The 14,803-nt window shown below is 42.1% G+C and overlaps 1 protein-coding gene across 1 annotated transcript in view; it reads left to right on the top strand.

The window, feature by feature from the left end:
- Window positions 1-14,180, top strand: part of mrpl23 (mitochondrial ribosomal protein L23) — a 38,377-nt gene extending 24,197 nt beyond the window's left edge. The window contains exon 5 of the mRNA XM_072385493.1: window positions 13,223-14,180. Coding sequence (XP_072241594.1) covers window positions 13,223-13,387 — 165 coding nt within the window. The 3' untranslated portion in view covers window positions 13,388-14,180. The remainder of the gene's footprint in view (window positions 1-13,222) is intronic.
- Window positions 14,181-14,803: the final 623 nt, after the last annotated feature.

Genomic DNA, 14,803 nt, shown 5'->3' with positions numbered 1-14,803 from the left:
ACGCGCTCTGTGTCCCAAAACAGTGTCCCGACCCAACAACCACAGAATAAAACAAGATATAGGGCTGGGCCAACACGTGAAGAATAAGTGGTAGCTTCATTCAATTTGCTCATTTTCCATGTTTCTGTCTGTACCATTCTCCACTCAGTGAAGGTTCAGGCAGCGAGGAAGGAGAACAGGCAGCGAGGAAGCAACAGGGAGACAAACAAGCAGTGTTAGAGACTGAGTGGCAAACATGGAGGAATTGTGACACAGCTGAAAAGGGGAAAAAAAAAACAGGGGGGGGGGGGGGGGACAGCTGTATTGAGAGAGATTATGAGAGGGAAGCCAAGTCTCACTCTCTTCTCTGTTTGACTGACACTAGATGGCAACGTTTTTCTTTATTGCTTCTCTTACTAGCCTCCCTTCACCTCCTGTCTGTTATTGACTCCTCGTTGCTTAACAGTTGACATACCAGGGTTGTGTGTATGTGTGACTGTATATCTGACTGATCTGTCTGAGGGTAGTGATGGAGAGGGGTACACGATAGTGGGGGCTGCGAACCTCTGTTACCACCAAAACCCCCCTTCACTCCCATTTCAGTTCTTCACACTGAGCGGAGCCTGCTCTATAGAGCTGGAGGTGCTGAATCAGGGCTGAGCGGGAAATCTTGCTTATCTGTGTGGAATTTTTTTATTTTCAACTATTTGGATCATGATCGCTTTTGCTCTCCTTCCCTCCCTCTTCCTTTTCCCTTTTCACCTTGTCACGCAAACACAGCTTTCCTCACACAGCTTTGCCTGTCTGCCGCTTTGCTTCCTTCCCTTCTCTGTGCTGCCTCACCCTTTCTTATCACACCAATTAACATTTTTAACGTCTGCCATATTTCTGGTGCTGCCTTCCCATCAGAGTTTGTCTATTTTTTTTTCTCCTTCCACTTAGGTCTATATAATTTATCATGTGACAATTGATATTTTAATTCAATTCTTAACTCAAATGGTTCTCTTACCAGTTTTTCTCCTTTGTTGTAAGCTTCTTTTAAGAAGCTTGTGGCCCACAACGTTCCAGGTAACCATTCTTAACTTACTATGAAGAATTTGTAAATGTATATTAATTATAAAGTAATTATTGTTATTGAATCTGGCAGAATAAGTGTTTAGAAAGCTTGAAACTTTTTTCATAGAAAAAATAACATTCCCTAGTACTGATTAAAAAGTTTAATATTATTTCACTGGACCACCCATGGCAGAAGTAATAAAAAGCCCGTAAACATGACTTCTCTGTCCGTAGGTTATGTGTCTTATTAATATACACTGCATCATAGTCATTATGCTAGAGGCTTTAGGGAAAAACGAAAATATCTGCACTTGAATTATTATAACTTCTTATCAATTGTCTTCATAGAACAAAGCTGTCATTTAAGAAAGCAAAGAACAGTTTTTTATACTTACGGTCATCTTCAAATCATCATTTATGCTAAGCACACAGATCTGGAACACACACGCACAACAACTAAAAGGATGGGATATCAGACCTCCAGCTGTAATAAGGGTTATGTTTGAGAGCATATACATTTCTTCATTCTAATGTTCATATGCAAGCGGAACATTGTTGTGTTCTTTGTTGACTTGTGTACTTAAAATGCACATCTGCAGTGGAAACACTGCAGGATGGACAGAGTTAAGTAAGAGAAATGAACCCAAACACATTAAGAGATGTACTGCAACTGTTGCTGTTAAATTTAGAGGTTTGTTTACACACAGAATGACAGAAAGTAGTGCAAAAATATAGTCTCTGTATGAAGGATGATATTAACTAACAGCACATAGCCTATATACAGTATTAATGTTCTTATTAAAAAAAAACTGGCATTATAACAGCAGAGTATTGGAAAAAAAAACATTTGAAAATGTACTTCTTTGCAATTTGTTGCAGTCAAAATTTACAGAAATTAGTTTCATAAGTTTATAAGGAAAGATGAATTATTCTGCAATGAGTTTGGTGATTTTAGAGTGCTCATAAATATGATAGAAATCACTTTCTTTCACTTCAGTGTTATACAATTAGTTTTAAACCACCAAACACTGGAGAACAGAGCCCTGCTGTGCCTCTAAAGGACCGTAATCACTTGGGAGTATTGTTTCTTTGCCCAAAGATGTTTAGGAGAGCGGTCCATGAAAGAACAGTGAGGACTCACAGCAAATATGTAGCCCTTTCTGAGAATTTTGTCTAGTAAAAAAGGCAGCCGCACAAATTCTAGGTAAGGATCAGTGACTGAGTGTTGGGAGAACCGCATACATAAGAGAGTGGATGGGCCCAACCACCCAATCCCTCTTGCTGTGGGGAGGGAGGCACAGGTGGTGGGGCCGGCAGAAGGGCTGCGAGGACTCCTGCACAAGCAGTCAGGCGGCAACTATGTTTCTCTTGTTCTGCGAAAATAAATTAGTCTGATCAAACAAATGGCAAAAAATGTGATAACAGGTCAGTGAAAAGGGGGGAAAAAGTCTCGCAATGCAGCCTGCCTTTCACTGTCAGCATTCTAGGTGTGTGAATCTTAGGAAGGAAAGAACGGGCTGATACGGTAATTAGAGTGCACGTATGTGTGTGTGTGTGTGTGTGTGTGTGTATGGTGGTGAGGCCAATAAAAGGAGAAGCCTTTCCTGATAATCGTGCTTCTCTGAAAGCCCCTCACCCCATCACTCTTCGCATCTCTTGATTTGGAAATTTTCCTCTCGAGTTTAGTGTGTGTGTGTGTGTGTGTGTGTGTGCGTGTGCGTGTGTGTGTGTGTGTGTGTGTGGCTGTGTTTTGAATGTATGTGTGTAGGTTTCATAAGAGCTCAGTGGAGAGAGAACATGAATTATGGAGAACAGAGCAGGGTCTTAATCATCCTGTTTTGAATCTTACATGCAAAGCTTTTTTTTGAATGGATTTAGTGGAGGCTCGCATTTGCTTCTTTCACACTTTTTTTTCACACTTTACTAATTCAGTTAGGATATTTCAAGTTGCAATGACATCACCTTGTACCTGCGTTTCTGCTGCAAATGTTTAATTTTATGATGAAAAGCAGAACCTCACACTCAGAGGTATTGAAAGGCGGTGCTCAGGAGCAGCACACTGCAGTTTGTCTGAAATGGCTTTTAGGAGTCTTGCAATCTCACTGTCTCTCAGCTTTATCTTCTCCATCTTTCCTTTTTGTTGTTCTTGATTGATTCTCACATTATCTCTCGCTGCAGCATCTTTTCTCCTCACCCACATTTCCTCCCACATTTCCTCCAGTTTCCCATATACACATTTCCATGGCACCAAACATACATACACAGCAACTCAAACGTGTGCATGTGAGAATGCATGCTTGTAACCTTTTCTTGATTACCACTGACCTCTTGACCTCTTGACACTGCTGCCACTTTGATCAGCCAATCAGCATGCAGCACCACCCATGTTCTCGGCAGGGCTGCCACTGGCCTGATAAAACCCTCTGATAGGCCCCTGCTGATGCATTTCCTGTTTTGGTATGCTTCTTCGTTTTTTATTTTCTCCACCAGCTGGTCCCCGCATTCCTCTCAGAGTCGGGGAGGGGGCAGGGGCATTGGATGTTTATGTTCATGTGCATGTAGGGGTGAGCGTGTGAGGTTTTGTGTGAGGGTCTAACAGTGTGTGTGTTTGGTAGCCTACATGTTTGGGTCTGAAGCTGAGTGGGGGTGGGGTTGGTGGAGGGGATGCTTGAAATTGGGGGGAGGGTATGTGAGGCTTGTTTACATGTGTTGGCAAGAGAAAAATGGGGTACGTTGTGGGGGTTGTGGGGGTGAATGACATACATGAATGGGATAATGACAGTGAACAGCTGTTTATGGACATGTTTCTCTTGTTTATGTTGTGGATTGAGTGGAAACATAGACGGATTTGGCTGTGATTTGGCTTTTAGGTATGACGGCCGGATGGGTATTCCTGAATGTGATACGGTGTGCCGTTTGTTGGTCATTACTGCTAATGTGGACAGATTTGTTCGTGTTATTATTGGCTGCTGCTGCTGGTGTTGTTGTTGTTATTCCCCGAGTGTCCACTTCATGACCAGATGGATGTGAATGTCTTTGTGGGTGGCTGGGTGTGTATTTAGATGGTGATGATCTTTTCCTGCGAGCTCTGTTACCAGGGTCCAATGTCTCCAGTAGCAGGCTGGGAGCAGGCATGCCCAGACATGAAAACTACCGTATGCACATGCACACACACCCACATGCGTTCGCTTTTTCACTCACTCCCTTCATTTGTCTCTGGGCAGAAGTATGTGCCTGTGTACCACTGGACGCCCTGCACTAGTATGTCAGGGGGTTTCTGCAATAGATCATCAAGTATTTTCAGTTGAACACCAGAAGCAGTGTTTACCCCTCCCCCTAAGTCCTGCTCTATATCTCAGTTAGAATGTACACAATAGTATTGGGATCTTGTGGTAGCTTACAGGTAGATGAAACTAAAGTGCATTTTTATGCTGCGTGACTTAATAAAGAGTAGAGTTCAATGATCGGTTCAAATCGGTTAAAAAAAACATGCCATTTTCAGAAATTTTTCTGAAAATCCAAACTATCCCTTTTCTTGAGATTATTTTGGGATGATTTTTAACCAGTTGAAACTACAAACTGAAGGACCTAGATGAAGCAATTAGCTGTCTTCTCAAAGGTTAACTGTCAGTAATAGAGACTGATCGTATCAGACTGATTGCTTTAAAACCGTGTCAGTGACATGTGGCACCAAATCTTATTAGTTCACACTTTGAATTAGTTAGGTAGGAATAAATCACCTTCAAAATTCACAGTAAACCATCCTAATGAAACAGTTGTACACCCATTAGCTTTTGTCATGTATAAAGATTAATACGTGCTTTTACAGCTTGAGGATCAGTCCAATTTTAGTATTATCTTTATATACTTTATTTAGTCTAATGACAGTGTGTTAAAATAGCTTTATGAGGATAATTGTATCATTCATTTAACCGTGTACACATTTATTAAGATATTGTCTTTAAACAATACTCTCAATACTCATTGATTTAAAGGGCTTGTGCCCTTTTTACTTTCCTCCAGAAAATTTGCTAACACCTGCCAACATCTGGCTTTAGGTGCAATAAGAAAGTGTTTGGCATCCAGCCCTGTGTCAAAAGTACTTGTAGGTGTAAATTGACAACTCGATTGGCATTGTCTGGATCACAATACCCCGGTGCAAATGCTAACTTTCATTGAGGATGCAGCGCTTGGAGCCGACACGTACATTTCTTGACTGAAATGTCTCACATAGACTCTTACACAGACTTAAATTTTAGACAAAAAGAGGTTAAGTTCATCTATTTTATCAGTAGGTCAGACAACAGGCAGCTTGTTCTCACTCTGGCTTTATGGGCTGGTTTCTTGAGTCAGGTCAAAGATTATAAACCAGACTGACTGTGTAATAAATTATTCTAATTATAAATTATTACTGTCATAATTATGAGAAAGTGTGGTTCAACACAGCCGGAAGGATACAGCGTAATTTCATCCATTCAGGTTGTCGTAGCTCATGGTAGTTGTAGTTCCCGGAAGTAACACAGTTCCATTGTAGCTATCAAAGTCCCGAGGGGAGCATGCTGCTGTTGGCATTTGGAAAGAATTTAATCAGCTTAAACACATGGATACATGTTGAGAAAAGCTATTTAAACATGTTACTATTGGTGTAAAAATGGGAGCACACTCACACCAACATGCAGTGCTGCTTGCCAAAGCTCACCAGTTTATTGACCACTGGCGTTATGTGGAGATGTCATCGTAATTAGAGGGAATGTTGGGGTCATGACCCTGAATGAACCCATAACAAAGATGCTCATGGTTACTGGCCCACTCTCACTGCCACTTATCTCTGTTTTACAGGGAATTTATTCATTTTCTTTCTTTCGTGCTCAGCAGATATATTTCTAAATGATTTTCGGACCTATGTTCTATCAAAACTTTGATTGTCTCCCCTGATCTTTCAGTGTCATTGTAGCTGACTGAGCAAAGATTGAATTAATTGTAAATAAAGTTGTTTTTATTCATCACTCTCTTTCCTCAGAGAACAACAGTGCAGTTTTATTTGTCCTGTGGTTCTGACATTCTTTACACTTTCCACTCGACGCTTTAGTCACTAAGTCATCTCTCTTTCTCTCTCTCATCCTTCTCTTCCTGGAACATTCCTGGAAACTTCTTAATCAAAAGGTTAAGACAGAGGCAAAACTGGGCAGAGTGGTGTGTGTTTGTGTCCATGAGATAAGGTGAGAGTGAATGTGTGGCACACCCTTTGCCCTGCCAGTGAAGTGGGGGCTTCTGCCAGTCATCAGGCTACATCTCCTCTCCTCTCCTGCCCTCTTCCTCTGCCTTTCCTGCCTCTCCTTGTTTTCTTTGACTACTGTGGGCCCTCCTAGATAATGCAAAATTAGGTAAAGATACTATGGAATATATGTGATCTGTATGGGCACACGTTTAGTTGTAAGTGTCAGTGAAGAAGCAAATTTTTGTACATATTCTGTCACTTTTTAGGTCGGACTGCATCTATTTATCAGTTAAAATCGAATACACTAATGACTGGCAACAGATTTTAGATTCAACCTCTAAAATGTTTTCTTTATTTTATGTTTCTGATTTCTTTAAAGGCTGACAAATATAACGTTTTAGCGGACAGTTTCTAGTTTTTCCAGAAAACCTCAGGTTTTAGGAGGCTTCTCTTTGGAAAGGGAGAAAAAAACAGCCGTTCGGGTTAAATGTAGACACTTTATTTGGAGAGTAAAAACTGGCAGAACACACTGAGATCATCCTGATAGTACAACTCCAAAGACCGTCAATAAACTGTAGTATTGAATTAGCCCTAATCATATGTGAAATGCCCTTTATTTTGCAATCATTGAGAAGTGCAGTGAGGTTAGTTTTGATTTTTGACGCATATATAATTTCACCACAACAGGAGTTACTGGAAGCGAAACTTAGGACAGTGTTTTTATGTAGACATTTTTTACACTTAACCAACCAGACCCGACCTTAAAGCTCTCTGTGTTGAGGTAGGAAGCCTTCTCAGTGAATATGGAAAGCGTCTTCTTACTTTTATGCTGTGTTGTGTTGTGTCAGGTAAGCACACCATAGCCACTTAGCCATACTGGGAAAGTACCATAAAAAACTAAGAGCAAACTGGCCAGTGTCAGTTTTTTTTCAAGTAAGTGTCTTCATCTGTTATAAAATGTAATGAGTTCTTTATTGTTCAACTTGTGCTCCAACTGTCGCTTTAAGAAAGTTTTAAGAAATTAGATTAGACCCTGTGGTTTGTGCTTCGCTCTTTCTGACAAAACAAACAAGCGGCACACATGCCTTCGAATTGCCTCTTGTCTTGTTAAAGTGACGAGTTACTCAGTACATCAGTGTTCTCTGCACGACTTGCTGAAAAAGAGCAAAATTTATGTTCAGACAACAAAGATAAGTCGAGTATGTAAGTGCACAGATCTATGTCCCTGACACTCAGCAGGGGGTTGCCCTCAACTCTAAACCTGGTACCACAGTGGTTTTCTCCATGTAATCCTCCATGCTCTCCTGCCATGCGGTCAAAATGGATTCTACCGCAATGTGAACATTTCTTTTTCTCTCTAAGACACACACACACACACACACACACACACACACACACACACACACACACACACACACCAGCGCTCAAGATGTCTCTGAGCTTTGTTACGGTTTACCTCACCACACCGTCACACAGCTACCGCAGATGTCTCACTGCATCAGCAACACTTCTTTATCTCTTCATGCAGCCTTGCTTTAGATAAAGGGATACTCAGTTCATCTGAGTATCCTATAGGGCTACGGTGAATTACTCAGTTTGACTCTTTCAGGCATTTTGAAACCTTCAAACTCCTCTCTCCTTTAATTCAGTCTGGTGTGGTTACCCAAGAAGCCAATGTTTTTGCGCCCTTTACCCCAATCACAAATTATTTGACTCTTATGATATTTCTCGCTGATCTCAGGTTGTAATAGAGTGGTAATAACGCTTTACTGACAGTTTGCCTTTAAATTTAATTCAGATTATCTGAATGGAAGTCACTGTGTGACCTGGAGAGTAGTTTTACAGCAACTTCCGTACTTAAAAGCAATAAAATGCTATTCCAAGCTTTTATAATTGTGGCAAATATAAAATTTAAAAGCATGAATGCAACTTTTTGGATTAATAGGTATTGAAATATCTAATTTAACCTCTTACAATGAGCGATCATCTCTGAGAACCCTCTCATGCTTTTGTCTTAATGTTGGAAACGCATTTAGTTTTTCTGTTCTTCCTGCTCTGTATAATTTAGGGCATCTTTATAGCAATGTGTGTTTTTTTTCTTGATCTGGTTCTGTGTATTTCTATTCTATATCTTCTTCTCACTTTCATAGAAACAGGTTGAATCAGCCTTTTGTGTCTTAAGCCGGTGGCTGTGTCATAATGTTCTTTTCAGCCTCAGGACTAAAAAGCACGTCCTGTTTTGAAGGCACGCTGTGCTTTTTAGATGTTTTTTAATGTTCAAAGACATTTTAACACGTTAAACTTGAACAACGACAGCTTTCATATTTCTTATTTAAATCTACCCTTATGAGCAGTAAGAGTCACACCTTCCCATTTTTCCTGGATTGATTTCACATTGCTTAGTTTGTCACAGATCAGAGGGAAAGGTCAATCGGAGCGAACACACTTGTCCTTTGTGCGTGGCTCTTTCCACATCTCACCTGGTCTTCTCTCTTTTCACTCTCCTCTTTCCCTCTGGGACTCCAAAGAGGGTTGCTTAGGTCATGTGTTTCACTCTGTTGTATGCTTTTTCATTCCAACACATAAACAAAAGATGAAATTTCTTATTCCAAGTGCTTTGTTCCAGGGAGACTTACACTAAACCACAGGCATGCAGTTCAGTTGCTGTTGTATCTAACTGCTAAGTAAACATTATGGAGACACTAATTGTTTTGCCCTAATTTGACGGCTGTCCCCAATCAACTCATTTAAAGTCAGACAGTTGTCCCCAAATGTGACACAGGGCAGACCGACATGCTAAGTGCACACTTCCTTGAACAAAACAAGACACTGAATTAGAGCTTAATAAGAAAACACAATTATGCACGCAAAATTATAATGTTAAAGGGGTTTATAGAGTCAATGACAACATTTGCCTTTCCTCTTTAACCCCCCATACCTCTATTCCATCACTCTTTCCCCTCCTTTTTCCTTTGAGAGGGAAACTGTGGGTGTAATGGGTTGCTCATGTGCGTAAGAGGAGTGTGTTTACTTTTCTAGCAGTGTGGGGCCTCTTTCTAATATTCCTGGATAGTAGCTTGATTCAAAGGGGAGCATAGTGAAGATGATGGCAGAGTGACAGAAAGTGTCCACTCCTGGTGTTTGTCGTCTACGATTCATAGTAGGTAACTGAAAGGAAATCTTTGCTGGCACATAAAGCCTGACTGTCTTTCTCCACTTGTTTCCTTCGTGGCCAGGGCTTGGTCTCCTCCATGAATGACTTTATATGCACTTTATACACACTCTACATCACACACAAAAATACTGAGAGAGGTAGACAGACGCACAGCAGAGATTGTTTTAGCCCAGGGCACATGGTGCAACATGGGCTTTGTCTCAACTGTAGTGCAATGTATACATCTCAAATAAGAATATGAATGACCTCAGCCAGCACTTTCTCTCATTGCGGAAATGTTTCTAGCAAACCTTTGACACACACACACGCACACACACACACACACACACACACACACTGGGTGCGGCTTGCTGCCAACAATAAGACTTGTTTAACAAGTCTCAGCGCTTTGTTGATTTCAGTCTCAGGCCTTTGTTGTTTTTGTGAATCGCACTCTCCGAGGGCAGTATTAATCTTCACTGAGTGTATACATAAGATTTTCAGGGCAGCTCTGTTAACTGGGAATTCTCATGCGACAAGGTTCGGTTCAAATTAGGGGAAGTGTTGTTTGGTTCATTGCTCATCTTGACGGCAGATCTGTTGCTCCCAGCACCGAGGTAGATCCCTCCCTCTGTGACCCATACTTTCTTCTTCTCCCAGTCACCCCCTCACGCCTTCAACCATCATCTATGCCCTTGTTTCCTTCTAGTCCTTGACTCCTCCTCTTACTCCAGCAGCAAAATTCGCTTGGCCTGTGAAAGTGTTTGTGTTCTGGATTCTGGATTCCTCGATGGCAGTGTGTATGAGTGCAGAGAGACAATGAGGGCCTTGGCCGTTCCGTCTTTTTCCACTTACTTCATTCGTGTTTGGCAGTTCCCTTCTGTTGCTTGACTTAGCCGTCTCCTCCTAACTGGGTCTGCCTTGTTGGCTCCTTCTTGTTAGAAAACCTCCTCTGGTTTGAAAGGCCGGCTGAGGGATTTTCTTTTGATTGAAGGTTGTGTATGTGTTCCATGACTTGCTCCTCAAAACTGGGAACATAGACTTCAGACCCAAATGACTGATCTTTGTGAAGTAACATGAATTTAAAGGGGAACTCCGGTATTTTTAAACCTAGACCTTATTTCTGGCTTGAAATACGTTTATCTCAGTTTCGGCGTCCTTCAGAAGCTATTTAGATAACTTGCGATCCATATCATGGAGTGAACGGAGAAAAGACGATGCAGCCTCTAAATAAGGCATTATCTGTCTTTATTTCACCAATACTTTAAGAAGAATGAATGAACGAACGTGTGCTATAGCTCTGTTAGCTCATAGCTGCTGTTATGTGGCTACTTGCAGCTATAGGAGAGCTAACGGAGGGAATTCCACACACACCTCTACTGGGACGACTTCATCGACACGCATGGCTGCAGCACAGCTCATTCACTCCGGTGAGAACGTCCATCTTTACTCAAAATTTGATAAATATCCTGCCATGTTCACAAAACTCGCAGCAGCAAACTCCGTGTGAAGTTAGCCGCCTGTCACAGAGAAAGGAGTAAATAAACTGTGCTGCAGGGGGGCCGAAGTGGTCCCAGTAGAGTGACTGTTGCTCTGCTCTAATAAAATCCTGATTCAGTCACCATTCAAGTATCTTAAATACAGCATCTGTGCTGTGAATTGATTTAATTATACTTGCATGTACAATAATCCGATAGAATGTCTTGAATGGTTACTCATGTGGTCCACAGCATTGCGGCGCCTAACGTTCTTCAGTCAGTAGTCCAGTGTTTCTCAATTCCACCGCCCTGCACGTTTTCGATGTTTCCCTCCTCCACCACACCTGATTCAAATGACTGGCTCCTTATCAGGCCACTGCAGAGCTTGGTGATGAGCTGATCATTTGAATCAGGTGTGGTGAAGGAGGGAAACATCGAAAACGTGCAGGGCGGTGGGTCATGAGGACCGGAAGTAGTAGAAACACTGCAGTAGTGCGATTCCCGTCCATGTACTGTATACTGAGACAAGGACAGTAGTCTACTTAAAGGGCAAAGTCGAGGTGTAACCATAGCTTGATTAAACTGTGAATGTACTGTAGGCTTCATGTTTATTTGCATGCAGAGTTGGTAACTAAGAAATGATCACAAGAGGTCACTCAGGATGCATCTGGGTACGTATTTTACTGCCAGGTCGTAACACACAAACTTAGAACTGTCCACTTCTTGCTGAATCATCCTTGACATATGTTAGCACCAGTTGTGAGCAGGCCCTGGGGGACCATCATTATTTCTCTCATCCTAAGGAGTGAAGCTATTTCCTCCTCCAACACTGCTCTGTCAGCAGCATCGGGAAGAGTACTGCACAGAAATCCATTGAAAGGTGGAAGCTCATGACTGTACCCCCCTCTGAGCTGTTGTATAGTCAGGGAGGGAGAAGGCTGCAGATACGCACCCTCTCTCAGTAGCTATCTGTCAGTGGGAGGGTGGGGAAACTGGTGCACAGAGAACGGATAGGCCCAGTTGCCCAATCCCCCTCACTACTGGATGGGAGGCACTGTTGAGCCTGGCAGAAGGACTTGAGTAAGAAAAGAGAGGAACTCGCTTCATTTTGGTCCATATAGCAAGACATATTCATGTTTTTATGTTCTTACTTGGTCATTATCTTACCAGAAAACAAAAACACATGCCTGTCTACACCAAAACCGTTCCCCCTCTCCAGCGCTTTTTCTTAGAGACAAACTCATCTCCGTTCTGCATCTTTGGCTGAGTGAGCTCCATGTTGTGTCCCCCTTTGGGAATTAAACCATGCTATGTGGTAATTATAAGCATGTTTCTCTCGGTATTTTGGGGGTTGGAGACAGACAAAGTAACATTCACATTAGAGCCAAACCATTCTTTAATGCCTACACACTGAGCCCAAACAAAATATTTCACATATTCAAACTCAATAATTGATTGACAGTTGTGTTCATTAAAGCAATTTATTTTATAGTGATGGGCCTCTGTGTAATAGTGGAAAGATTTATGAGTCACATTAGGACATTTGACAGTCATTACGAAGTGGTAGCTGTTGGTGTAAACTACAATACTATTGAACCTTAATGATTTTGGAAATATTTGTGATTATCAGTTTGCCTAAAATCCAAAAACATGAAAATTACGTAAGTGCAGGTACTTAATCAGAATCTGCAAGCAGGCTCTATGTGAAGCATCTCAGCATGAAAATGAATTTAGTCTAGTGGAGACTGATAACAGTGAGTTCTTGTTGCCAGGTGTCCATGGGAGAGGCTGAGAGGGAGAGGCTATAGATATGTGCACACGCCTGCACCCAGTGACCTTTTATATTTTGTCTTTTTTTTCTGTGTGTGTGTGCAAGCATGCATATGTGTGCACTGTACTATACTCCATAGTGGCCTGACACAGGCTACAGTTGGGCCAGTAATGCATTAGCCATGGCCAGAGATGGATTGGTATGGAATGAATAATGGATACCATCCTTTCCATCTGAATAAATCAAGACCAGAGAAATGGAGAGATGAGAGATTAAATGTGGGAGAGAGTTGGAGAAATTTAATGCCAGAGAGAAAGAAAGGATTTGTGTAACATGGAAGAGGAATTACAGAGGGAGAAACAATGTCCTGAATTCCAAATCGGTGTCTTGTTTCTCTTTGTCTTTACAAGAAACAGGAAACGTTCAAGGAAGGTGCAGCTTGATGGCTCTTTTTTATGATATTTCAGTTGGTTGGGGGGGGGGGCAACTGTTCAAATTGGGTGGAAAAACAAAGCTTTCCCAGCTCATTTTTCTCTTTATGCTCTCTTTCCTTGTCACCCCATTAGGCACAGAGCCAGACATTCAGCTTCCCTGACATCTTCCCAGAAAAGGACCGGACGCCGGCGGAAGGCTCCATGGAGGAGATTCAGGACAAGTTCATGGAGGACGAAAAGCAGAGGCAGAAACTCGACCCCAGGAGAGGAGGGGTCACTGAGTGGTTTGGACTATGAAGCGGTCCGCTGATGGGGAATTCAGCTCGCGTATGTGTGCGTGGGTGTTACACTGGGAGCAATATGTATTGATTTAAAATGCGCCTGCTGTGATGTCACTTCTATTTTTGTAAGAAACACAAATGTGTAGCGAAGAGAATGAGCATGTGTGTGGGAGACTACAGACATGTGTTCGGTGTGTTTACGAGGCTTTAGTCCAGCTACCCGAGCCAGAACAGAATCGGAGGAAGAGGAGGAGAGTGGCCCGGCTCCATCTTCGATGAAACCAGCCCACCCCACAAAATCTCCATCACCTCAGATGACCTCTTCTCCTTCGTCTTCGCACTCTTTTCTGTTTTTTCTCCTTTCACCCCTCCTTTTTTAGCACCATTGCCTCTGCAATTCTTCTTTCTTTGTTTATTCTTTCTTTAGAATATTTCTTGTAGTTTGTCACCCCTTTTGTTCCTCTTCTCGTTGTCTATCTGTTAGATTCTTCTTCCTCTGCCACATCCCTAAAAGCTTCAACTCTCAGCTAGTTGGAAATAACTACCACATCATTTCCTCTTTTATGAGTTGGCCTCGGATTAATTGACCACTTTTGGTAAACAACAATTGAGATGTTGTTTCAGGAAAGCAAGTACATGGAATTTGCAGGGGTGTTATATTACAGTATTTTGTGGTAGCACTTCTTGCCATTACCCTGGTTTTAGACTGTACCCAGTGTTTGTCTGTATATTTTCCTTGCATGTTGGACTTGCCAGTGAATCGAATTATAAAAGCTGTTTTAATAAGAACTAATAAACGGTCACTTGTCTCGTGTTTTCTTTGCCTCATCTCTCACGACTTCTATGCTGTTTGCCACGCCTGTGGAGGTGCTAACATGGTTTTCTAGCTGTTTTGACAAACAAACGATTGGAGTTTGAATTGGGCTAGAGGAGGACTGATTTCTCTCACCGTAATAAAGCCCTTAAAGGGGAGGGTGAGGGAGACCTCTCCTGAGCTTACTCTGTAGACCCTCCATTATGCTGAGAGGCCAATGTTACAGTAAGTGTCCCCCAGCCATGACCACTAATGCTGGCTGGCTGGTTAACGTGGAGATCCAGTCCCTGACCTCAACTAGCCAACTCGTCTATCACTAAGGAGAATGTCAATATTGATCCTGTTGGCCCATTGTCTGCTGCCTGGAACCACTGCCCCCCTGCATTGCTATAAAGCAATCTGATTTGGAACAAAACAAGCCTCTAGTTACACAGTCATTCATTTGCTTTTCTCTTTGTCTTGTCCACTTTCTCACTTTTTATTTTCCTCTTTCTCTGCTCCTTCTCTGTGTTGCCCAGTCTGGACCTCTGAGAAACAGCTGAATAACCAACTGAGAGGGAGACCAAATTCCTTTTGTCTCCCTGGCCTTAACAGACCCCTCATGAAAGCTGGGTAATC

The sequence above is a fragment of the Leuresthes tenuis genome, unplaced genomic scaffold (genome assembly GCF_036924035.1).
Source record: "Leuresthes tenuis unplaced genomic scaffold, fLeuTen1.0.hap1 SCAF_5, whole genome shotgun sequence".
Lineage (NCBI taxonomy): Eukaryota > Metazoa > Chordata > Actinopteri > Atheriniformes > Atherinopsidae > Leuresthes > Leuresthes tenuis.
Note: the sequence above shows the minus strand (reverse complement) of the source record. Positions and strands in the feature narration are given on the sequence as shown.